Genomic DNA, 27,212 nt, shown 5'->3' on the forward strand with positions numbered 1-27,212 from the left:
CATGTTTCCTGGGGTTTGGGTTGCAAGCTAGATGAGATGTGGGGAGACAGCTGACCCTTCAGTCTGCCAGTGTGGGCTCAGTTTATGGGAGGGGGTGCAGGCACAACCCATGCTTGCCAAATGCAAACCCACCCAGATCTCCGTGCAGCCAGGACTGGCTTTTGTGCTGTGGTCCAAAAGCCTGTCTGAAAAATCAGTGTTATGAGCAAATAGGAAGTTTAGCTTCAGTCAGACTCACATGGGGGAGGCTGTGCTGTGACATGTGCCTTACCAGCTCAGGGATTTGTGTGCCACTTGTCTAGAGGGAGCACTTGAATGTCCTCTTGTACAGCACACTGGGGCTTCCTGCTCTCAGAACAAACTTTGGGGATTTTTCAAGGTACAACTACAGGAATAAATGACAGTTATTGCCTGCAGCAGATTTTATTCCTTTGATTTATATGCCACAGAAAATTGGGTTTCAGAATGTAAAGTAAAATGACTGCTTTCTCCTGGTGCTAGTATCCAATCTAATTCATCCCCCTTCTAAGCTTTTGGTTCCTTTTTTTTTTTTTTAACAGAAGCCAAGGTGAGACCTTTCATTCCTCCTTTGGGCCTTTCTGTTTTGATCTCTCTCTGCAAAAGGAGAGGTGGAGGCAGCAGCGTGCGCCCTCAGGAACCCCCACTTGCAGAACAGCCATCCCCTAACAGGCTGGGGGAGCGCCCAGGAAGACAGAGCAGGTAATGCATTCTCCTCAGGAGAGATTTACAGTTTGGAGTGGTGATGAGGGATGGACAGTAAAGCAGCTGCCCACAGCAATTGCTTTCAGCAGCTCGCTGATGTAGGATGTGACCTGGGAAGCAGGACTGAACCACCTTGTTTTGTTGCCTCTCTGGAGGAATATATACACCCGATACAGCTCCCATCTCCTGGCTGTCAAAATAACACACGATCACCCCACTGCAGATCGTTCATCATTTTCATAGCACGATGCATTCTGCTGCTGAGAGGTGGCAGGGGCTGCGGGGGTCTGACTGTCAACACTTAGGAGTCCATGCCCTTTAGTGCTGTAGGTGTCTTTGAAAGGGTGAAAGCATTGCACTCTGAAAGCGGTTTTTGTCAGCCAGGAAAAAAGCAATTTGGGACTGGTATAAAGATTCCACACCTGCAAAGAGGTTATGTGGGAGATAGCAGTGGGAGGAAACAGCTGGGCAGAAAAAAAATGTTAATATTAATAGAAAACATTCCAGAAAGTGGAGAGAGATGGGAAGGAGAACATGCCATTCCTTCCGATGAAAAATGCATGTTATTTTCATGGTGATTTTTGTAGTTTTTTTTCTTTTTTCTCCCCCACCCCCCTCTCCCCCCCACTCTTCCAAGTGCAAAGTGAAATCGATTTTTGGTCCAAAAACATGGTTCTGTTTTACCACAGATAGTGGAAAATCTTGGTATATTGATGTAGTATGAAAATTCATGTAAGTAGTTCCAGCAACATCGTATTGGCAGCATTAACTCAGGCACAGGAAATATTTCAGCTCCTCCAGGATAAGAGTTTAAAAAAAAAAATAGGAGAAATGGTACCGAATTGAGATGTTTAAATATAGCTTTTTTTGGTACCTATGTATTATTTTCTGCTTTAATCCAAACCTTCCCAAAGTGGCATATACCCCATTTTCTCATGAACATCTTGAGAGAGCTCTTCTGAAGGGGACTCAATGCAAACTGTGGATGGACAGTCTGATTTTTAATAATTTAGGTGGGCAAACTGGTGGCTGCACTCCCTTGTTATATGTCCTGGGGCAAGTTACTTTGGCTGGATTTTTTAACGAAAAGACACTTCACAGCCAGTTGGTCATTAACTAGTAACATCCACTGGGGGGGCCTAAAAATAGGTGAAGGGAAATGCTGTTGGTGGTGGGTGTCTCGCTCTGGGCTGCCTGAGAGTGGGGGCTGTGCTGCTACCTGCTGCTGTGGGAGCTGGTAGCTGCCTGGCCTGGCTGCTGAACTTGACAAGTACAAATCTTCATGTACTCAAAGCATCGGGTCCTACTGGCAGAACAGGCACTCTCCTGCCAGGTTTCTGGTTCCAGGATTTAGCTTGAACTAGGAATTTGTGAGAAGGGACAGTTTCCTGACAAAGGCAGTCATTTAATATCAGCTGGCAAACACCAGCACACATAAAGACTGAGATGAAAGCTGAGCACTGTTTTGAAGACTATTTCTTTGTGGCTAAATTGTGGATTTGGATATTTGGCCAAGCAGTAGACCTGACCTGTGCTATGCTTGAAAATTACATCATCTGTTTGTGAGTCTTTCCTGGGAAAATGATAGAAATTCTCAATTCCCTCCGCTCCCCCCAAAACAGGGGAAGAAGTCTGAGAATAGGGTCACTGCCTGTTGTCTTCTATTTCCTGAAGTCAAATAAACATATCAACTTATTGGGGGATGAATTAGTGTTACAATTTAAATATTCCTGGCTCAAAGATCCAGATTTGATCTGATTTGCTGCACTCATTGTGATTTTACAGCTTGATTCTCAAAACATTTTGTGTGGTGGCAAAAAGGTAATACTCTGCTATACCTGCAATTTGAGAAACCTGGTCTTGTGCAACTGAGTCACTAGCTCTCATTATTTATTAACTGTATAAATAGCCAGATAAGGTAAAGAAGCAAAATTCTACAAACTAAAATGCTTGGGGAAAGATTCAACAGTTAAAGGACTGTGTATCTCTTTCAATTCTGGCCTCCCCTGCTGCAGTTCTCTCTGGGATACCTGTATAAATTTTGTTTCATTCTCTGTGCTGCTTCTCAGGCTACCAATTAAAAACTGTTGTGCCTGTCAATATTGGCTGGTAGAAAATTGGGCTGTGTATGCTCTGGGACTGCCTTTGGTCACGGACACAGCCCAGAGCAGCCAAGCTGAGCTCTGGACTCTGGTTTCCCCTGTGATCACAGGCATTTGAGCTGGGAGAATTTGATTTGGGTCCACCCTCAGGCTTATTTTTTTCCCAAATGATTCAGGCAACTTAAAGCTGACCCGCTATTCATGGGAAAGAGGTGAGCTGTCCTTGGTGATGCTGCAACAAAACAAAGTGGTGGGGCACAAACAAAGTGGTGGCTGGGTTATGCACGAGCCTGCTGCCTGCCACTGGAGTGTGTCCCAGAATTTGAAGTACTTGCTCACATCTTGCATTGCAAAGAATGGGGTTTTTTTGGGGGGGATTGTTGTTGTTGGGGGGGAATTGTTCTAATAAACAGCTCTAGTTCTGCATCTCTTTACTTCAGTTTTTTCAGTTTAGTACTAACTGTTTTGACAGTTTTTCAAAGCCGAAGAGGAACCTTCTCCCCCCTTCCTTCCTTGCCTCAAAAAGTAACATCCAATTTTTTCACCTCTTTGGGGGAAAATTGTAAGCCATTATGGCTGCCTTTCAGGTGGATAATTTTAATGACTCTCATACATAATATACATCTGCAGATGACTGCCCAGATTTAGGTGTTGATCCAGAACACCTTGGAAAGGCAGCATCTTTCCCCATCCACAACTTTCTCTTCCTCCCTAAGACCAGGGTTGTGACCATCTCTCACACCTCTTGAAGATGAGAATCTTTGAATTTCTAATTCCCAAACTGGCTGGGAGAACTAAGTGGGAAAGCAGCTTTCTGCTACCATTTCCTGAAAGTTAGTGCTGGAGCTGGTTTGCATTCAGCACTACAGAACTGCTGTTCAAATGCCAGAAACTCTGTGCAGGTTCCTACATCGTAAGGTACCTCACTGGTAAGATAATTTCTTCCTCAATGTTCTATTAAGTGGGTAGAAAGCAGGGTCGAAGAGGTGGATGGCATCTTCCTTTGAGCTCTTATTATAGGTGTGAGCTACTGGATGAATTCACCTTGTTCTAACATCTTTAGTTTCGCCAGCCTCTGCTCAGGACAGCAGCAATATGGTTGCTACCTGAGCAACCTCAGAGAAGTTGACCCTGCCTGCTGGGTTCTGCCTGTCTGAAATACATTTACATCTGTATTTGATGCTTCAGTCCTGTTTTCCCATGTTGCTCGGTTGCAAGTTGAAGCAGCAAGGGAACGCGTGTTTCTCACTGCAGCCGGTGATGCAGTACCACAGATCCTGCACTTCTCTTTTAGACGGCTCCAGCGCATGTGGTTGATCAAGCACATCAGCTGACATACAAATGAGAGAGACGTAACTTAGCTGGGCACACAGATCACACCCTGCTTATCCCCCTCTCCAACTGGATTTGCAAAACACCTGCAGCAAAGGCTTCACAGAGGGGCTACCTCTTATTAGGCCTAGAGCACAGAAAACCCAGCAGCCTACCCAGGCAGCGCAGTAATTCCCAGCACATGCCTGTGTTGAAAGCCTCCAGATGAAGATGTATCTGAAGATGGTGTTTGCTGCCTGGGTGAGTTCTTCCACCACGTCAGTGAGCTCATCCAGCTTGTGCAGAGTGCTCCTGCTGACATGAAGGATGGGGTAGGTGAAGAAATAACCATCCTTTCCAGTACACTGGCTGAAGTCCATTGTGGAGTTCCAGGCGTGTCTGCACATACCTTTGGGGAACACTTAATGTGTCCAGTCTGAAAACTGAGGCACCAGGAAAACATCAATGACAGCTGGTGAGGGGATGCCATTATCACCGGAACTGCAGTTAGGTATTAGAAATGGCAGATAGGTGCTCAAGTTCTTTTGAGGACCAGAGTCTCTGTGCATAATGTAATTATCTGAATGTCTGAAGTACAGCTTCTTTTCTCCTCTTTTAATAAAAGTGGAAATTTAAATGCAAAACTTCTGTTAAGGTACATTAAGCCTCAAGATTTGAATACAACAATCAGCTCCTTCAGGCTCTGCTTTCCACAGCTTTTCTCACTTAGCCAGATGATATATGCAAGCTGTGTTTTAGAACTGAGCTCTGCCCTCCTTTACACCAGGAACCCTCATTAAATTCAGCTGAATTAATTGAATTTAACAGGATTGCCTGGTATAATTAATGTTTTGAGGACAGAGTTTGTCCTTAGCTTTAATGTTTTAACATCATATAGAGCATTCAGATGTGTAACAGGCAGAATATAGGGAAGTCAAACACTCAACTTGTATATATGCTAAATCCAAACCATAAAGTGACATTGACAGTCTTTCCTTGATTTCATAAACAGTTAACAATTTGCATACATCCAGCAGTGATAATATGCCTTTGCATTTAAATTTTAATTATTCTGCAAGTCTACCAGGATGTCACTTGTTTAATGGCTCACTGAGCTTAGAGGTCACCCAGTCCAAGTCTCCTCTAATGGCATTTTTATCTGAGTAAAAGCTTCTACGGATAAGAACACAGCAAACATGCTGAAGTGAGACCTATGTAGTAATACACATGAATTAGAATGTACAGAAATTTGGAGAACAGGGGATTATTGTTGCTGCCTGTTCCGAGCTTCCCTTCCCCCTCCCCAAGACACTTGCCTCTGCCATGTGCTCTGAACTCCTTTGTTCCAGGCCTGGGCAAAACCAAATGTAACTCAAACTCTTTAGCAGTGTCTGACTGGCTGGTCACCCCGGGTCTGCCCCCAGTCCTCCCCTTTCCCCTTCTCCGAATAAAAGAAAGGGCCCGAGAGGGGGCCCGCCCTCTTTGGCTTGCACCCTTTCTGCGAACATCTTGTCTCTGTCTCTATTTGAAAGCTTCTAATTGTAGGAATTGGCAACCAAAAGCTATATTGCTCCCTCTTTGCTTCTACTGGCGGTATTAGATTTGCAGCTACCATTTTGCTGCTTTTAGAGCTACTGAAATGCTGGATTGCCCGTGCTATCTCTCTAGGCTGCCCAAGGCTTTCTAAGGCATTGAACTACGAGCCTAGCCGGTAAAAGCTGTGAGTATCTCCACAGATTATGTTTTCAGTGTGTTTCTTTTTTAATGGTTATTTGACTCTGACTAGGATAATAAATTTTTATTCTCTGCCAGTCAGAATACAGACTGTCACTGACATGAGCAGTATCAGGCACTACTGAATCAAAAAGGAAGTTTACTCCAGTTGTAAAGAGGCAAGTGGCTTCAGCATGTTGGATGATGATGGATCATGCTACTTTCACTTAGCATTGGAACAGAAAAATGAAGCTTCCTGACACTTCAGCTAAATGTGTGTGAATCTCTCTTGTATTATTTTACATATTACTGTAAAAAATTTTAATGGGAATTACAGATAACTTAGGTTGGAAAGGACCTTTGAAGATCATCTAGTCCAATCCCCTCCCAAGGGCAGGGACACCTCCCACTAGAACAGGTTGCTCAAAACCCATCCAGCCTTTGTCTTGAACACATCCAAGGATGGGGAGTCTCTCTGGGTGAACTATTCCAGTGCTGCACCAAGAAGTAGTATATTTTCCTTATGTCCAATCAAAACCTATTCGCTTTTAATTTAAAACTGTTTCCCCTTGTCCTATCACTACATGTCCTGGTAAGTTGTTCAGTGCTTTCAATGTCTTTGAGAACAATGGTCATCACATACCAGAGTTCTTTTCATCTCCAAAGAAACCCCATGACTAAGAAAAGGGACCTATACTGGAGAAAATATACTACTAGAATATCAAAATGAGTACAGGGAGTAACATACCTGATCAGATTAACAGGTGTAACAAACTGAAAACTACAGTAACTTCAGCTATCAGCGTAAACTGAGAATCTGTCCAATTACTGTTAAACTGTTAATTCTCGTTTCTTTTGCCTCTGATTTGCGAGTTCTTTTACTCGGAGTTTGCATTCAAACACAGGAGGCGCCAGGCTTTTCTTCTAATCGATGTTTATTATTTTTTTATCTATGGTACAGCTGCATGGAATGTGCTTCTTAGTTAACAAGGTGGAAAATGGCCCTGAGTTCTACCTTGCAAGGCCATTTAAAGTCCAATCTATCCAATTACGGAATGCCAATCAATTTATTTTTACTTATAACCCAGTAACTATTCATTTATGATCCGCACTGCACGTTTTTTGACCCAAAAGTAAACCACACAGATTTGTGAAAAAGAAGGGGAAAAGAAGAACAAACCCACACCCAAAATCCTCCATCTTGTTACACACATATATGTATCACTGTATCCCATAAACCTAAATTTTCTACATCTCTACACATTCCACCCAGTGACATAACTTTAATTACACAGCAACAATCTCAGTGTTACCCCATAATTTGGGAAGCCTTTCCCAAGGCCTCAGGTCAAATGCAGTGTGCTTTTGAAGATCATTACCTGTCAGCACTGAAAGACTGAAATTCTCTAAAGCCAGGGGTTCCAACATTAAACCTTGTCTAAAATCCTAGCAGCATTTAAAACAAATGTAAAACCTCATAAAGAATGCTAATGTAACTACTTTTAATTTACTATTTTAATACTCACTAAAGTTACGTAAATGGTGTTTAAGCCCAGCTGAAGCAGGTGGTATGGAGTATTTAATTTTTGAGTTTAGTAGTGGTACCTTAGGACAAGTCTACTCAGGTGCTGCACCAGTTTAATTCAGATCCAGCTGTGCAACCTACAGGTCACGTCAGAAACAGAAATACCAACTGCTTTAATATTTTTTCAGTTGATTGGTACATAACTGTTGTTTCAGTGTACAAGTATGGCCTGTCAAACAGAAATATACTGTAAAAATGGAGCAAATTCTGTTTCTGTAGGCTTATGCCTTTTCAGGTGACTAGCAACTTTGAAGCATCCTTACCTCTTTTCATGTCTAGACTGCAGAAATTTTGAAACAACCTGATTTTTGAGGACAGCTGTTTGGCCCCTGTACAGTATCTCCAGATGGACAAGCATAAAAATGAGTTACTGGTTACCTAAAAATACAGGTGGGGCTATTTAAAGGGAGTGAGAATTAATTGATGGATATGGTATTAAAAAAATGGAACACACAAAATTGTCCCATGGCAGTGATTTATGACAAGAAACAATTGCTAAACATTAAACCTCAAACCAGTAAAACTGCCCTATGAACAGATGTATGTATTATGTTCCTATACGAGTGGGAGTATCTGCATTGAATCTTTACAATACAGATGAAGGGAAAAATGTGGGCAGAGATGTGAAATACACTGATATCACAGTGGTACTGTGATTCCAAAAATCTGTGTTCTGAGGGATGCGAAAATCAGTGTATGCTGATACTGCTGCATCACTGATAATTGCCTTGTGTCCTGAACCCCATTTGGTTCCACTTCATGTGGCCTAACCCTTAGATACCATTTTCCTTGGGAAATACTTCGTGCACAGTGTTTTCACTTGATAATGGGAAAGAAGAGGAACTGAGCTGAAATCCCTTGTGCTTCCACTCCAACTCCCAGTGCTCCTTTCTCTACCCAGCAGAATGCCAGAGTGCAGCAGCTTTTAATCTGAAAGATTTAACAGTAACACAAAATCAAGGAAGTACAGGGAGACCATTTAGTATAGTCCCTCATACTGTGGGAAACTGATACTGTGCAGGACTGTATGACTCCCTCACATGCTCTTGGACATGTCCCTGTGCTACTGGGACTTGGACCAGATGGCCTCCAGCAGTTCCTCCCAATCTTGGCCATGCTGTGATTCTGAATGGTGGTTTAGCAAGCAGCCTCCTCTGACGGCCATGGACACACAAAGGTGTAATACTCAGGAGTCTGACAGGGACAAAATGAGACACACATAGTAGAAGCAAATGAAGAGAGGTGCATTCAGAACTTCCTCTCCATAATACACATACTGATATTCTGTCAATAACTCTTAGCTGATGAAATAAGCTCATGTGGCTTGCTCATAGCTACTGAAAAATTACCAAGACAATATAAGGTTAAATTCAGTTTTTCTCATAAAAGAATCTGAGTAGTTGATTATATATATATATACATATATATATAACATAGTGCACTGTAATGAAGAGTAACTGGACAGTAACAGACCTGTAGGGATGAAGCTGGCTCTAGGTCAGCACAAAGTCTTTGCAATGACAGGCCTGTTAGAGGTGACAGGTTCTGTAATAATACCACTGAATATTCATAATTGAATAAATTTTATTTCACATTTACACATTAGCAAGAGTATATACAATTTAAAAAATCAGCCTTGCTGGGAAAAATTAGTTGGAAATCATCTATCCTAACTTGAGACACTGAGTATTAAAGCTATCACCCTCTTTGATAGCTACAGCCTCTAGAAGTGCCTGCTTCTTCTGCATACTGCGAGATGACTCCAGTTCATACATAGTAGTCAGGTTGAAGAGGACACTCTCGTGTAGGTAGTGTTGAGGGTCCTGCTGAACCATTCCTTCCAACTGCCGGAGGGAATCCTTCAGTTTTCCCAGGTAAAGAAGACAAACAGCAGCATTGTTGTTAGCCTAGTGAAAAACATATTGTAAATAAACAGTGTGCTTATAAATACATATATATATATGTATGTATTTACAAGTGATGAGAGAGAAGGAAAAGAAGTCTATCATCTGCAATTACAACATATTTACTGTATACTAAGAATTACTATTCTGCATGTGTGTGCAAAACTAAAATACATTACCAATTATACAGTGCTATCCTTTTCTTCTTAAAATTCTCAAGATTTACCCTCTGCCATTAAGACCTGCTGACTTCTAAGAGCTGAAACTCTAAAAGACAGAGTCTAAAATGAAATATAAATAGTATAGGACATTAGTCAATTATGAAAGCCAAGTGAAACAAATTTCAGAAACCACATGAGTCTCTACATGCAATCATTTTCATAGATTTTTTTTTTTCGTTACTTCACTATGTTTTCAGAAGTGTTTTTCTCTCTCTCTGGCTTACATGTCCACATAAGCAACAGGATGATATCTTCTTATTCCAAAAGCATTTACAAATGACTTCACGTAAATCCAGCACATAGGGCAGTCTAAATACATCATAAATTATCAAGTCAGGTTCCAGTTTCCTTACCACACAAATCAGGTTTTATGAGTTACTTCAAGATTCCAACAGTACAAAGTGATAGAACATGTTTAGCAGCAGAAACTTTCATATACTCTGAAAGTTGCAGATCAAGGAAGAACATGGCCTTTTAGAAAAAAACATTTTTCTGTCCATTCAGGAAAACTGACTGATCTCATGTGATTATAATACACACTATTTTACAGCCTGCAAAATGATGCCATTCATGTGTTCCTTAAACTCAGTGCCTTCAGTCTGTAAATGGCCTTGGATCAGATTACTAGGGGTAAGCTGTCTGACTTCTCGGGACCACTCTTACATGACCATGCACTGAAAACCAGGTCTAGAAAACCCGAAGGTAAATAAACAACTCTTTGATCTCAGTTTGTGACAGGAACCCAAGGCTCTGATACGCAATGTGTTAAAAATGTCACGTTTAAAACTACAATATCCCTTCAGTGTTGTGTGAAATCAAGTTAATTTTATACATGTTGGCACCTGCCGTTTCTTTTTCTGACATGCAAGTCTATGCTAAAAACAGTGAGTGCAAAAAAAAGTGCTTTTGCAAAGATCCTGTAAAAGAAGAGTGTCTCAGAATTTCTACATGCATGCGTAAGTATTCATGCCCTTCATACAGACTGGTTCTTAATTTCCCATCCCATTTTCCATCTTATCCTTATGTATACTGAAAACCTTTTGGCACACATGCCACATCCCATTTTTCTGTAAAGCTCTGAGCATACTCTGGGTACTAATTAAATCCATGCATGACATATTACAAGAATAATTTAGGTGTTCATTATATATGTAGCAATTTGAAAATTTACCACAGCATTTGATGAGTCGATCCTTAAAATTTCTGTGAAAAATCGATGAGCTTCTGCAAAATTATTCTGACCAAGGTGGAGAAATGCTCTAGAAAGTAAGTGACATGTAAATGAGTTCTCCTCAAAAACCCAAGGTAATACATTTAAAAATGAATGGACACCATTTTTTATTTTTCCTTTTACAGATGTAAGAGTTTCTGACATTTGTTCTTCACAGTGTGAAGGAGACGCTGATTTACAGACAAATGGAATGACAATTTGGATCACTCAGCTATTACATTTTCTGCCTATGGAAGCAACAGTCTTCATTGTGTTTTTATTAATTTAAATGCAAATACTCTCTTCCCAGAATTATTTCTCTTCATAAAATTAGCCATATAATTTTCAGAGCACTTTTGAATAGTATCTTCTAAATATTAAGCCAATGTGCTAACCATTGCAAAGTGAGTCCCCCATCACACAGTTCCATTTACTACAGTGTATTCAAGCATCCTTTGAAGGTACTGGGTGGTACTTTCCTGGCAGATCTGATTATAGGATGACTGCCCAAAATAACTTCTCCTCTCCTAAGAGTTATTTATGCAAACGTGTATTGAAAAAAAGCAGTGAAAATATGCAGTGCCTGAAAGAATGAGAAAAAGCTTTGTAAAATCAACGGAAGGATTGCAGTTTCAATGCAGAATAATATGACTGTACCAAGTTACAGAGATCTCCTGAGTCTGTATGCCATTCAGTCTCACTTATGACAGATGAAGTCAAATAAAAGAGAGAAAGAGAACAGGATTGTCTCAAGCGTAGTTTAAAGATCACATTGCATACTTTGTAAAACTACATTTTAAAAAGTTTTCTTTAGCTATTAAATGATCTACCTGTTCATTAAAACCATAATTTGGCTCTGTAGTCCATCCAATTTGTGAGTCACTTTCTCAACATCTTGAAAATATTTTTCTGCAGTTTTTATGTCTCCAATCTAGACAGAAAAGTCATAAGTAAGTTACGACAATAAGAAGAGATACATCCTGATTTTATCTTGTAACGACACAAAATCATATATAACATATCCATTAGCAATCTTTTTACACGAAGGTGACTGGGTAACACCTGTTGCAAAACAATGTATTTGAAGAGCCACGTTAAGGTCATGAAAAGCACCACAGAAGCATGTGCAGTTTGCCTAAGGCAGCTTCTCAGCTGGGGGCTCAAGAGCACTCACAGACTGTAGGGCAGGGAGGCCCCATATCCTCATTTGGCTCTTTTGTTGTAACTAACTGCACAGTTCAAAAAAGTAGGTGAAAATGAGAAAAGGTCAGAGTTACTTCCAAAGGGATGGGGTGTTACTCCATAGGAAGGGAAGACAGACACCAGTGGCCTTGTAGGTAGCACAGGACCCACACCAGGTTAACCCACAGCCTCTGGGTCATAGTCAGGGGCCACAGGATGACTTCAGTGCATCACACCACATGTCAGAAAACAACTACAGTGCAATGGGCCACTGAGGATATTGGGAAGATGGTCCATTTGCAGATTAAAAAAACACCAATGAGTGGCTCGAGCAGGATGAAGGAATGAGAGATTTTAAAACTGACATAAAGAAGTACAGATTTGATGGAGATGGAATGGCAAAGGGGATTTCTAAAAAGGAAGGGGTATTTCACCTAAAGGAATGTTACATACATTGCTCTTTGAGATGAAAAAAAAAAAATACTTGAAGAACGCCACTTATTTTGAAAATAAGTTAGCAGTGTATTTTTCAGGCTGGAGAGATGGAAGAAGATGAAAACTTACTACTTGGTAAAATAAATCAATCAGAATCAGAATCTATCAAAAGGAATAAAATGAAACCAGTTCAGAAACATAAAGCCATGGAAACCAGGCAGTCCTCAGGTGGGGAGATTCAAGGGGCCCTCAAGAGACCACCTGTTTGTTTAAGGACAGGACAAAATTATGAAAAATGTTTGTCACAAATGTGTTGAAGTCTCCTTAAAGCTCTCAGATGGTGGATATTACACATCTGAGTCTTACTAGGAAACTTAATCCAGAATTCTTAAATTGCCCTAGTATTAGAAAATACATTCTATCTTACTGCACTTTTTACCTCAGTTTTTTGTCCTGTCCATAGTGGTAGGGGAGAATGTGCAACTCCTCTTTTTTTACGGTCTTTTGCATACTCGAAAATTTTTTTCTTCCCCTTCTACAATGAGAATCAATTTGCAGGCAAATCAGTGTTTACCCCTTTCTCATAAGTAAATGCATTCTGGATTCTCTGAACTCTACCCTGTTACTTCACATCCTCCCTGAGTGCCCACGTAAGAGGTCTCAACAATCCAACTGATCTCTCACCAGCAGTGAGAAGAAGGAATCACTTTATATTTCACATGTGAATACGAATTTTGCTTTTATAGCAAATATCTGGAAGTCCAATTTGTTTACTTCTGTGTAGTTTTCTTACCCTCAGCCTATTTCCTTTCTACAGGGAATAGGCTTGTTGTTTCTTCCCATTTTGTATTTGTATATTGCTCCCAGTCTTTGGTAGCATTTTGCCTTTGCTGTTTGAATCACAGCCAATTTAACATTTCAGTTTCTTAACTTGTCAAGATTATTTTGCATTCTGATCCTGCTCTTCATAGTGTCTGTACCATTCCCAGCTTGGCATCATCTGTACATTTTACAAGCATTCTTCATATTTCATCATACAAGTACTACCTAACCAAAAATACGAACACTACAAACCCTAAAGAGATCCTTGTAGACAAGATCATCTAGCAAGTCCTTCTAGTCATCAGCAAATGACTTTCCAATTGCACTTTTCAGAGACAGCAAACATCCATCTGAAGGCTTCATTTAGATTTCTTCCCAATTTGCTTATGGGAGTATCACAGTGGCAGTACCCAAAGCCCTACTCACACCACTAATATAACAGATACTGCTTCACCTCTAACCACAAGACTTAGCCCTTGGCAATATAAAGAAATTATTCTTCTTTACGTTTAGGAGATGATCCAATTGAACACTGCAGTCAAAGATGCAACTGTCCATCTACCAAGCATTTCTGGAATACCCAATACTTTTCTAATGAAACAGATGCATTTCTCCCAGATGTTATGTAACTGGACTCAAAAAACCCGAATATTACTCATTCTAAAATACCATACATTCAGTTATAAAGACAAAGGATACAATTTCTCTCTATAAATACCACTAAAGATGTAAATCACCATGAAAATAATGTCATTTAACTAGAGGATAATGCTGGCAAAGTGTAAATGAATCTGTCCTTGAGTATTTTTAGCCTGGAAATTAGAAGGAATCCCTTAACCATGAGAACAATCAATTTCTAAAGCAAGCTACCAGTCTGCTCTCCTGGGAGCTTGATGCATCCAAATCTAATATGCTTTGATAATAATCAGACATTATTTGTGATCATGAATAGTTCTGATTTCTTAGCAGCATCTTGTATCTTCTCAGCAAACATGCCAAACTCTTAAATCTCATTTTTGCCACAGAGGGGAAACAGTTTACTTTTTAAAATTTTTTCGTGGAGAATACCATTTAAAAGAAATAATTAGTTTTAATTAGTCATTAAAGTAATTTAACCAATTTAAGTGGTCTTTATAACTTAATTTTATTTAACTTAGTTCAGAAAGTATGACTTCAGTATCTAATAATAATTAGCACATCAAACAAAAATGAAGATTCTACTGTTAACCTTAAATAATCCTATCCTCTAACAAGGACCCTCCAATATACTACGTGCTTAACTTTGTTGTTTGTCTGGAAACCAAGATTATTTTTCTTAAGTACTCCTAGAAATTTTTTATTGCTTTTTGACTCAGTTTTGCAGCAATCTATTGCAGAAGGTAAGGTCAGGCAGCTTTTAAAATTCTTTCTTAGTGTACTTACTCAAATGGCAACTTTGGATAGGTCGGCCAGTGAGCACTACACAATATAATCCTAGAGACTAAAATGTATTCACTATTTCTCCATTTCAGGTGAATTTCTGTTTTACACATCAGGTGACTGCTGAAAGAATTACAGTCCTTATGAAAATTTCTTTGTGATAGCCTCTGTCTTTTCCTCCATTCTGCACTTCTCTCATTCTCATTTCCCACTTTTTAAGGCAACAAAGGCCATACATCACATCTAGACCTCCTCATGCTCCATTTACATGTGAAGATAAAGATGCTTTAGACCAGTTAGCTCAATTTAATTAAGAAAAAAAAAAAAATCACCAATAAAGCGAAGTTTTGCATGTTGAAAAAGGTTGAGATTTTTTTCTATTAAACTCCTGAATTACACTTTATTCTACATTATGGCTTTGTTTCATATGTATGATGTCTATTGTCAAACAGTGTCTGTGACTGATAAGCAACTGGAATCAGGCTGCCTTAAAGCCTCTCTTGGTAAATGTTCAAAGTTAGCGGCATAGTCTAAGATTATTTGGGAATTACTACTTGTTTTTGAGAAGTTGTGACATTTGAATATGAGAAAACTGCTTTCCAATTTTACCTGCAAGATATTTTATTTTTTTTTCCAGGGAGTGCCTTGTCAACAGTGCACACATACCACAGAGTTATCTTACCAAAATGATGATGCCCAGGATTGCAACACATTTATCTTTCTTTAATTTGAACGTCTTGGTTTGGATTACCTGCACACTGCCTATTTCTCTTAATATATCAAAATCTTGCATCTGTTGCACCAGTGCCCCCCAGACAGAGCTGAAGATTTTGTCACAGAAAAAGACAACAAGCCAAGCAATAAAACCTTATCTCCTTAAGGTGCTAGAAGAAAGGAAAGCATTTGCATTTAGAAATTATTCCTTTTAACGTCTATCTTCTAGATATCTTCTAATATCAAGGATTCCTCACACCCCCTTTTGCTATGTCCAGATCTGACAATAAGACCCCTAAGAACTGAAGGCCTGTTGTCACATTGTGGAGGGCAGTGATTTCAAATGATTCTGCAAGTTAGGAGATGCTTTCCTCATGGGAGTGAAAATGTCTCCATAGCAAAGGAGTGACAAACAGACTTTGGGTGTGACATCAGGGCAGACACTCTTGTCAGCAAGGCAGTGCCAGTAACGTACCCAGTCATTTTCCCAGTAAGACCAGAACTATTAATAACTTGTATTTCCTTTAGTATTTTGCATATTCACAGTACCATTCTTTAATATGCATAATTACTATGTTCCCTGTTTAGGTAATAATTAATGCATGCAGCCAATATCATAAAATTGCTCCAAAGTGATGGAGATCCCCTTTAAACTAGACTTTCAAAGACAGGCATGTCTACCACACTGTGAAACCATGCTCCTGCTGAGAACTGAAAACCCATAATTGAATTTGAATGACATTCTATGATTTGAAGCAAACAATGTTAATAATTCTCTATTAAGAGTAAATTACTCAATTTCAATATAATTTTATTACAGGAATTCACAAATAAGATAATTCATAGATACTTGACAATCCAAAATTAGATTTATCATTAATAATAAAAGTAAGTAGATAAAAGAGGAAAAGTTTAAAATATCAGTATCAGAAATATGAAACTGCAAGGAACTTGTGAGATACTAAAAATTAAAAAAATCAGATAGCTATGTAGATGCATCTTTTTATGAAAAACAAAAAGACATCTATTTCTACTTATTAAATACAGTTCCATGGACATTTATTATACTTGTACTGTCTTTTTTTTTTTTTTTAAGGTGCCCTTCCCTGTCTTCTCAGGGATATCATCTGGATAACAGAAGGACACTCTTGATTTTTTTTCTAGATGAGTGTGACTGAGAGTTGCATGCAGTCTGAGGCAGTGAGACATGAAATTTTTAGTGAAATTCTGGTTCACTGCTGTCAATGGGAGCTTTACCATTAGTTTTAGGGAAAGCAGAATGTCACATTTTGACCAAAGTACTAGCGTAACTTTCTACAGCATATTCTTTATTTGCTAATGTACTTTTAATACTATAGGTGCTTCGTATTTCCTAATTTTATCTGACATGGTGGAAAGGTTTTTGTTTTGAGCACTGCCTCTGCAATTTGACATGCGCCCTACAAAAACAGCTACAGTTTTAAATGCAACAATTATTCTCTATGTAGCTATCAACAGCAGTATTACCTAACAAATTTAGAACAAAATGCGTACCTGAAGGAAAATCCTTCCAATTCCACTCAGCAACTGAGGTTCTTGCTGTGGGTAATATTTGATGACGGTGTGGTAAGCATCTACAGCCAGCACATAGTCCTAAGGGTGAAAAGCATACAATCAGGTATTTCAGCTCAGAATACTTCAGCCTTTGTCAGCTTCTTTGTAAAGACGTATTCCAATAGAATTAAAGCATTTGCAACTTGTCAGTGGGACAGAATTTCTATCAATCACTGTAGGCACTAGTAGCTGACTTACATTGGTCTTTTCTCAGTTATACTGGAACTGCATACACAGGAGATTTTTTTTTTTTTTAAACTGGATCATGCCACAAACTAAAACTCTAAACATTTACGCCTCAGATTATGATTTAGGATGGAAGTCAAGCACCTTCTGTGTGACTGGGAGTATACATACTTGAGAAATGTCTCATGTTTCAAATATGTATGTAATTTACATGGTTTAACAAACTATATTCCAAAAGCTTTGTGAAGTGCCTGTGCACATGCTCTTGTGAAAAGCATCATGTGACAGAAACTGCAATTCTTGCACATCTTCAGATGACAAACTAGCACTACTACCAAAGGAAACAAGACATTTTCTCTTCCTCCACCCAAACTGTTGGGCTTTTTAGTGCATAAAAGCAGGTAATCTAAATAGAAAATGGATTTGGGCTAAAACTAAGTGAGGGGAGGGCTAGTTGTGATCTCCAGAAAGCTTTGCAAGTGATACATCTGCACAAAGGCCGTGCTGGCAGGAGGCCACTCCGAGATCTGCCTGTTCAAGATGAAGTGCCAGTATACCCTCCAGCTAAGGACCAGTGACAGAAGATTAAACAAAACCATGGTCCCATTTCCCACTGGAAAGAAATGCCCATGTGACTGGTTCCTGCAGTTCAGCTGTTTCATGGTTGAACTGCAGTAATTCAGTGACCTGGGCAGGACATGACTTTCAGAGCCTGGCCACGTGGTTTGGCAGGCAGAGGTAAGAGGCACTGCCTGTGCTCTGTGCTGACTGAGACAGGCTGTAGCTGTAGGAACATCCACTGGCCCAGGACTGTGCCAGCCTCAGTTGCTGCAGCTTGGAGAAACGTGAGCAGAGGCAGAGAGCACCTGCCTTTGCTTACAAGGGGCAGGCCAAACAAAGGCTGAGTGCTGTAACACTTTGGTGCTTCCCAACAGTCCTGCCCTTCAACTTAATACAAGAATTGTGGTGGGCATTAGAAAGCAAAGGACAACAGAGAATAATCGTTCAGAACTACACAGACATCTTGGGATACTCTCTGCCCTTCCATTTTTCTTGGTCAAATTATAGTACTCAGTTAACTTGTCCCTAATGTGATCACAGCTACTAGTAAAGATTGTTTTTCTTCATCTCCTGCTTAGTTTGAGGAAGCAATGTTCCCCAGGTGTAACGAATTCCTTTTCCTGAGGATGCATTTAAAAGGATGTAAACCCTGCACCCAGCTCTGAAGTCCTCAGCACAGGAAACACATGAATGTGTTGGAGCAGGTCCAGATGAGGGCAACAAAAATGGTGAGGGCTGGAACACCTCTCAAGAAGGAAGGCTGAGAGAGCTGGGGTTGTTCAGCCTGGAGAAACCTCACTGCAGCCTTTCAGTACCTGAAATGGGCTTATATATCAGGGCCTATTGTGATAGGACAAGGCATAATGGTTTTAAACTAAAACAGGGTTGACTTAGACTAGATATAAGGAATAACCTGTTTACACTGAGGGCAATGAAACACTGGAACAAGTTGCCCAGAGCTATGGTGGATGCTCCATCCCTGGATGGAAAAATTCCAGGTCAGACTGGTTGGTGCTCTCAGCAACTCAATCCAGTTCAAGATGTCCCAGTGCATGGCAGGGGTAGGTTGGACTACATGACCTTTAAATGTCTGTTCTGACCCAAACCATTCTATTTGAAATATATTAATTGTTTCATACAAACAAAAAGTCAAGACGTATCTTTGGAGTCTGATCTGTATATAAGAGAAATTACATGTCCTGTAATTGTAGGAGGTGAGTTAAACAGCCCAGGAAAGCCCTCTGCAGGACCCTTCTTTTGCAAACAACTTGTATACTGTGGGTATAATGATTAATTCTGAACAATTAATTATTAACATTTAGAGGTTATTCCAATTCTAACATGCCATGACAAGTTCACACTTATTATTGGTAATAAAAAGACTTTAAGGAAAACCAACATGCCATATACACAAGCATATTTATTTAAATTCTGGTGTATTTATAATTCATGACTTAAATGTGATGAAATTAAAACAACCACAATTTTTCATGAATTTATGATTTAGGAAAAACTCAATTTTCATTGTAACAGCTCTCAGTAAAGGACTTAATTGATCATGGAGTACGACTGTCAGGCAGGCATAAAAAACTTGGAATAGGGACCCTTTGATCTAGCTCTTTAGAGGAACCCCAGCCATGCTTGTAGCACCTATTAATTCTTCCAAGAGTATAATCCACTAAATCTGAAGGATTGCCTGTGACTGTGATTTCAATCCCTTCAAGCATCAAATGTGGTCACTAGAGAAATAATTTTCTTGCATCAAATTCTGTGGTCTAAAGCTGCCCCTTACCCAGTGCTCACTCTTGTGCACACTCTAAGGCTCTGGCTACACAACAAAGATGCACAGCACAACCACGAGGGACTGGGGCTCTGCAGTCACATCCCCAAACTGATGCAGAAACAATTCCGAGGAGACCATGCAGCAAGTTGACAGGAAAGTGCTTCTGCCAGCTTAGTTTACAGGTTAGCATGAACTGACAGCAGAAGAGCCTCAGCCACAAGAAGCTGCATGAGTGGGCAGTGTTTGCACAATCACAGCAGCACAGGCTCTCTCGTGTACATAGCAGCCAGCCTTGGTAGGAATAAGCAGCCATGTCTTAGAGGCCCAAGCTGCAGGGGCTCAATGGATTTGGCCTAGTCAGGCAAAGAAACCCCCCTCCTTTTCTGCATTCCTTAATGTTATCTCCAACACCATATGCATTACAACTACGAGTACATAAACACTGACAGCTCCTAAAATGTGAGAGTAGAGGTGAACATTAAGAGTCTATGCACTGTGTTGGTGGACACTGCACCCTCTTTCCATGCAACAGGATAGCACATTGCATCTGTGCTTACCCACCCCATGCCTTGCAGTATGTGTCACAGAAATGGGACCCATTTCTTCCAGGAGATGGAAAGAGACTAAATTATTTATGTCCAAAGGCAAAAGCAAGGATGGCCCCAGGATGAAACTGTGAAACATCGTCATATCTAGGCTCACTTCTAAATACAACCTCATTCTGTAGTCACCTGTGGATCCCACAGTGAGTTTAATATGCATTTATTCTTCTCCCCACTCTATCATGAAAGCATTAGGAGATTTCTTGAATACCCTACATGTGATACAGAACAATACTATTCAGTGGTGAGTTATAGAGGCATCTTATCTGACAGTTCCTTCTGATGGAGCATATAGTAAAATAGATGATATTTGGTCTCACTTACTAAAGACTGTTTCATTCACAGTTTTGCTAATGTGACATAATACAACAAAGATTGTCTGATGGAATAATAAATACACACCACCTCTGAGGAGTGAAGTCTTGACTGATACAAGGTGTGGTTGTGAGGAGTAAAACATATTAAGTACCGCCAGTAAAAACCCCAATGACTACAGCCTGTGATATTAAGACTTAGAGATGGGGCTGACATATTGTCATGGTCTTTAATTTCAAAAGATTAAGAGCCTTCCAGTTTTCCACACCTTCGTAAAAAAATCCCAGAAGGAGGACTTAAGTTACACTATTCAGGATATGAATGAGAATTGGCCTATTGTTTTATAACTCAGTACCTCTTTTATTATGAAAATTTGGGGTTAACATTACAATATACTAATCCAAAATAGTTCTAGTAAGCCACTGGACCTACTCACTGGAGTATATTTTTCCTTTAATGCACCACAGTGTAACTGTACTTCCCTTCATGGTCACTGCATTACACATTTTCATGTTTCCCTCATCACCACCTTAAGTACTTAATTAGAAATAAGCATAAATGACCGTGATGTGTAGAATGCTGAGAATAAGTTCAAGAAACCTTATGACTAAAAATCTTAGTTATAGAAGTGGATAGTTCATAAATACTTTATTTTGGGGAGAAAGGACAGGGATAAGTTATCCTTCCTCTCTATCTAGTGCAGTTGTGGAAAGGTTATGAAAGCAGAGATTCACAGTGCTATGAATCTTGAGAGCTGTACTGCAGCACTCAGGCACAGGACATGATGATTCATGCAGTTTTTCTCCTTTAAATCATAGAGGAACCAAAGTCCTCAAGCATCAGTCTCTTGTGGCACTAGCACAAGCTGTTACCTCCTTTTTGGTACAGTTTTAGTTGTATTATATGTATGTATTAATGTGTGTGTGTACAGTTAGAATATGTTAGTTTGGACATTGAGCCAATGATATTGGATAAGGGGTGGAATGTCTTGGGGTGACTTTATGATGTGTATCCGCTGCCCTATGCCTAGACATGAATCCTGTGCCTTTTCCCTAGCTTTAAGGCAGACTTTTAAGATGGGAGGGAAGCCAGTGGAATTCCTTCGGCACTGTGTTCAAAACCAGAGATAAGCTTGCTGGCTTCTTCTGCCCGGCTGCTCCGCTTCTCCAGCAGAGAAGAGAGTTACATTCCTTTTGCTTTTCAGCTAGTTTCCTGTTCATTAGCTCAAGTACAGAGCCCTGGGACTTTGGCTTCTTCTTCTTCTCTTCCGGACTGTTCAGCAACACCAGAACACACCGGGAGGCAAGGTGCAGACCTTGGCCTGCAGGGGCCCACACCGAACCCCAGCTCCGGAGAGGAGAAAGCCACACCCACAAAGGACTCTGAAATCTACCCAGGTTCTCTCCACAGTGAGAGGTTTTATTATTTAGCATTACTCTTTTCCCATGCCGGCGTGCATTGTGTTTGTTAAAAAAATAACTTTTTGTCCTTCTTCACTTTCCTCTGAGGAATTTTCTTTCCAAACGTGGTGGGGGAGAGGCAGCTGAAACCTGCTTTCTTTGGAGGGGACATTCCTCCCAGAGCATCTCCTTTAATTTGTCTCAAACTGTGACAACCCAGATTAAAATCAATTCTAATGCCTTTGTGTTACGAAGGGCAAGTTCTACAAAAGCTAACACAACACTTAAGAAAACTAAAAAGCACAAAATGTGCCTTTAATTACAGGGCATTTATAATATATATGGAAAATACTTAAGTGTTTATTCCTTAGAGAGATGAAAGTCTGGTAAGATAATGTCAAAAGCGATTTTAGCTCAGATGAAAAGAACTTAAAAAGTTCTTAAGACACTTCCATGGCGATTTAGTAAAGTGATAGGCATTTTGCAGATAAGACTTTTGAAATGAAGCAATGCACATCATCATTTGCATGTTAAATTAATATTCCCCTCATGGAGCTATATTCAGGATATGCTTTCATAGTGACTTAAGCCCACAGTTCTTGTAAATGGAAGTCTACAGTGAGAGGTTACATGGTCTCCCTCTCCCCTTCCCCTCCTGCTGTGTTTCCACATCTTTCCTTAAGTTGCCCCTTGTTCACAGGAAATGGGAAAGCTGTTTGAGATCAGTTAATATGACTGAGATCCACCATTTCTTTGTCATTTGGTTAAGTCCAACAGTGGTGCACAGAAGGAAGGTAGAATCCATTTAAGAAAGGTTATATAAATTAAGGGAGATGAACAGGAAAGAAAGGTATATTAAGACTGCCTTAAACTGCTACCAAATTGTCACTGGTCACACAGATAAAGGGACACAACAGGCAGAATTCAGCACCTAGGAAAGATAGTCCCAGGGTGTAGGAAACATGACTGATTTCCTGTGTCTGGGTGAAACACTTTGCCTTCACTCGCTATCTCCAAATTAATATACCCCCCCCCGTCTCAATAATTTAAGGAGATGTTTAACTATGGAACCAATGAGGCATATTTAAAAAGGCAAAAATCTTTGTACTACATAAGCAGAATCCTTTGATTCAGGTAAGTAATGCTGAAAAGATATGACATGAAATAAACCTAACCAAGAGTTGAGGATTACTAAAGTAGCTTTAAATAGTTATACGGCCAATATATAATCAAAGTGGGTTTTTTTAATTTTCAACTGTCAATCCTGACAAGATTGTTCCCTGTTAGATACTACTGTAGTTTTTTTGGCCAAACAAAGCGGTCGGTAAAAGTGAGATAATAAGTTTGGGGTTTTTATTCAAACCAAAGTCACATTGTTTTACTTTAATAAATTATTATTATTATTATTATCATCTTCATCATCAACTACTTGCACACGTAACACGTAACAGTATCAGATCAAGCATAATGTTACAATACTGTAAATGGTCACTAGATGGCAATAGATGGCTCTGACTTGGAAAATGAAATAGTTTTTTCTTAAATTACACACACGTGAAACACCAGAATAAAAACAAATGCAGTTTTTAAAGTAGATGATACAGCAGCAAAAAAAGGTGGAACCATGTTAAATTAATATAATTGTTCATGGAAGAACTTACAAAAGTGTGTTTAAAACTTATTTGAATAGATTCATAATGAATACTCTGGAAGGTAGAGAAGATGACTACAGTACTGCTGCATGTTCGAATGGTCTGGGGATATTCCTGAAAACTGAAAGACCCACAACTAACCTACAGCCAGTGCACTGAAATGCAAATTTCAGATGGAAGTAATTATGCATTAACATGCAATTGTGGGTAACCTGGAAGCTATTGTGAACCATAAATTTATAAATTAACAGCTGGGAGATAGGTCCTAAATACAACTGGTCTTAAGAAGTATCTGAGCTGCAGAATTTCTGAAATATCATTTCCAAAAACATGGTAATTGGTATTCACAAATATATTTCTATTACTCAAAGAAAATAGCACTAACAAGACCAAACCAGAGGAAGGTGAGAACTGTGCATGGATGTAGATTTGTGTGTACACATGAAAAACAATACTACGTGAGTTAAAAAGAATTCACAGCAAAAAGTAAAGTGAATTTCTTGAAAATATACCAGCATTTTCTTATTTATATATTCTACTTTATTTGGAATGGCAACTCATTCTTTTCTTCACTTGTTTACTGAAAATTATTTAAAAAATGAACCTATATCATGTACCTACTTCAAAAGACAGATGCTTACTAACTCTTAAAAATACCCCATGTTTTAATGAACAATTATTTCTATTCAAGACAGAAATGTTCTTATTGCAATAAAATCATGAAAACAAATGGGTATTTCCCCTAATTCTCATAACAAGGATATTCCATTTTGTGTAAAGCTGTATAGCTGGCTTTTGTATTTAAAAAAAAAAAAAAGGAAGAAATCATACTTTTCTGAGGTATTGTAATATTAAGAATGGAGCCTTGTTTGGGAAGTAGCTCAGTAAACATCAGAGGATCAGGTTTGGCATGACCTTGGGCAATCGAAGCGCAGGGAGCCAGGAGTGCAAATCCTGGCCTGTGAAGATTCTACTGCTGACAGCCCTGCTCCGAGGCTGTTGCTGCTAATTGATTTGTAAAGCACAGCTAAGCTCAGGATAACAGCAGTTTGCTGCAAGAGTGGCAACACCCGTTTCCCTAACCAAAACACCATCAGCAGAAGTTGTTTTATTTCTACTTCCCGAATACAAGGAGAAGCTAAGAGTGTTGCACCAAATGGAGTACAATTGGTTAAAAAATGTAAGGAGGAATCAAGGGAAAAAAACCCTCAGTAGTGAAAGCTAGTCACTTCTGCTTTTATTCCTTTCTCTTCCACCCCTACCCACTAGTGAGGATTTAAACTTGAAAGAAGACATATTACAACTGAGATCGGTTGACAAGGGAGGATGTATTTAGATGTTCTGGATCTCCATCAGATACAAAAGCTACAGTGTTATTAATCCTCACAAACAGAGCAACATTCCTAGTGCACAATTTGTAAAAGGCAGAGCACATAATTACTTTCAATTAGAGCATTTAGTTAAGTGTTTGAAAAATTCAATTTAAAAATGCAAATTCTGTATTGTTATTGCATGTTCTCTAGGATGATTTGGGGAGAAGTAAGTACAGATATATTCTCAAAGAACATTAGTGCAAATAGCTATCTATTAAATAAGACATTATTAAGCCTAATTAATTCTTCACTAAGCAAAACCTTCATGTACTGTCAGGTAGTCTTCCCTTATCTCTGCACCAGTAATTCACTTGCATTTTCTCTGACATTCTATTCTGGAATATACGGTACCTCTGCAGTTCTGCCACCCACGTACCTTCATCATTAGCAGACAGTTTGCCATGGAGTACATCACCCGGCCCAGACGTGACCTCCACAGCTGAACAGAGGCTGCAAAGTAAGAGCAGCTTGTGAATTTGCAAAAATAAATTAGAGGTTCTTTCTTGCCATCAATTATTGGTCCTATGAATTACGATTTTGAAAGGTCTCCCTTGTTAACACCACTGGGTTTTAGCCTAGAATTTTTAATCCTCAGCCTTGCTGCAGCATCAGACAATTCTGCATCTCTCCAAGGGAATTGCTCAAGCAGCTCTGAGTCCCATACACAAGGCAACAACACAGAGCAATAGACAGTCGCTCAGCTCTCGGCTCAGGCCAAATATTAAACACCGAAATAAGCAACACGTTTTCCAACATCAGAACAAAAGGTGCATAAAAGGATTCGAGTGATAATAAGCATCAGTTTAAAAACACATAATCTACAGCATTAAATGTGATAAATTAAAAAATCAAACATAGATGTCATTTCAGAGCCAAAACATGCAGAGTGAGAAATGTCTGAGTCTGGGACTGTTTGTGCTTGCCTCTGGCTGAGAGATATGCTGAAAAAAATCTGCCAAGCTTGTCTGCTTTCCCTATGCTCCCGGAGCTTGCAAGCATTAAAAGCTGCAGCAGATTTCTCCTTCCTGCTTTGCAGACAGACTCCTGATGTTGTAAGAGAACAGTTCATACAGACCCTTATTTTCTCTCGTGTTAGAGTACCATAGATCAATGCTAGAAATATTCCTCTAATCCTCAAAAATAAACATTAGGACTATTCTAGTACATTTGAAAAATACATGTATCTCAGTCAATCAGCTGTCAAGGTCACTGTAATGATTTGAAAGAGAGTGGGGGGAAGGGGGAAGAGGCTATTTCAATAAAATTGTGATAACTGAGACCACTCATTTGTATCATTAATGTAGTCTCTGATGGAAGCACGGCAGATTACACAGATAATTCTTTCAGCACACAGTCATTACAAGTAAGAAGAGCTTGGTGAAATGTCTACTGCTTTTCCTAAAGAGGAAAACCCCAATCCATGAATATTCTCAAATTATCTTTGTCAAAAGAGGGTTATAATGTAGGGTCCAAGACTGAACCCAGTATTTCATCTACTGTACCTTACAATCATTCATTACTCCTAGCTTTTGTTTTAGAAATTCCCCCTTGACCACACATCCCTAGTGCTACCAATGGAGGCGATTCTGTAAACCATGAACAAGTACTTCATGACACATTTCCTTTTTTTCTTTCCTGTAAAATCTGAACATAATTAAATAACTCCCCTCCATTATTTCACTTAAGTAAATATCTCCTTTTTTGCCCGTCCTCATAGTTTGGTCATCACATTCAGTTTTTTAGGACTTAGGTGACAACAAATTAGATGTTGATTCCTACACCAGAGACATCCAGGTTTCATGTTAACAATCAGCACCAGCTGCAGCTCTCAAAAAAGGACTGCAAAGCAGGCAGACCAGATGTCTTCAGCCTGTGCTATAAACTGAACAGGAACCTGGTCTGGAAATTCTGTAGCTCTGTGGGATGAGGCTTCTTAACACTGGCAGAAATGGGTTAAAGAAAACCTGCAAAGCAGTAAACAAAACCAAAAACAAAACAGCAGATCACTGTGTTTTACTGAGATGCCTGAAATGCTCTCTGCAGGTCCATGCAGCCATGCTTCCACTCTAAACATTTGCTTTTTCTTGTTTTCATCAACGGCTCTGTACTCCACACTGCTATTCATTTCAACAGGCATTGTGAAGTTACAAAATTGGCATCTTATAGAACGTATTACCAGGCAAGTGGTGCAATGCTAAATCTCACTGCCTGCTGAAAAACTGGCAAATGAGGTGCTCTGTTCCAGGCTAGAGGAGATGTACATGCTAAATTGATTGGTGTTGCACCTTCTTACATCAGCAGCATGGAAATTACATGCTAAGCATAATCCCCATAATGAATTAGGGCTGCCATCACATAAAGTTAATAAGGTTTGCTTCAGCAAGTCTCAGATGAAAAAAAGCAAAC

General features: G+C 39.5%; 1 protein-coding gene across 5 annotated transcripts in view; it reads right to left on the reverse strand.

Moving 5' to 3' along the window:
- Positions 1 to 9,000: 9,000 nt before the first annotated feature.
- The window catches only part of TRAPPC12 (trafficking protein particle complex subunit 12), a 48,816-nt gene continuing 30,604 nt past the window's right edge, over positions 9,001 to 27,212 (reverse strand). For all 5 annotated transcript variants that reach the window (XM_048298622.1, XM_048298620.1, XM_048298625.1 and 2 more), the window contains exons 8-12: positions 25,183 to 25,256; positions 16,875 to 16,973; positions 11,600 to 11,700; positions 10,731 to 10,818; positions 9,001 to 9,341 (exon numbers count right to left, since the gene is read on the reverse strand). In XM_048298622.1, coding sequence (XP_048154579.1) covers positions 9,099 to 9,341; positions 10,731 to 10,818; positions 11,600 to 11,700; positions 16,875 to 16,973; positions 25,183 to 25,256 — 605 coding nt within the window. In that variant the 3' untranslated portion in view covers positions 9,001 to 9,098. The remainder of the gene's footprint in view (positions 9,342 to 10,730; positions 10,819 to 11,599; positions 11,701 to 16,874; positions 16,974 to 25,182; positions 25,257 to 27,212) is intronic.

Source organism: Corvus hawaiiensis, chromosome 3, assembly GCF_020740725.1.
Source record: "Corvus hawaiiensis isolate bCorHaw1 chromosome 3, bCorHaw1.pri.cur, whole genome shotgun sequence".
NCBI lineage: Eukaryota > Metazoa > Chordata > Aves > Passeriformes > Corvidae > Corvus > Corvus hawaiiensis.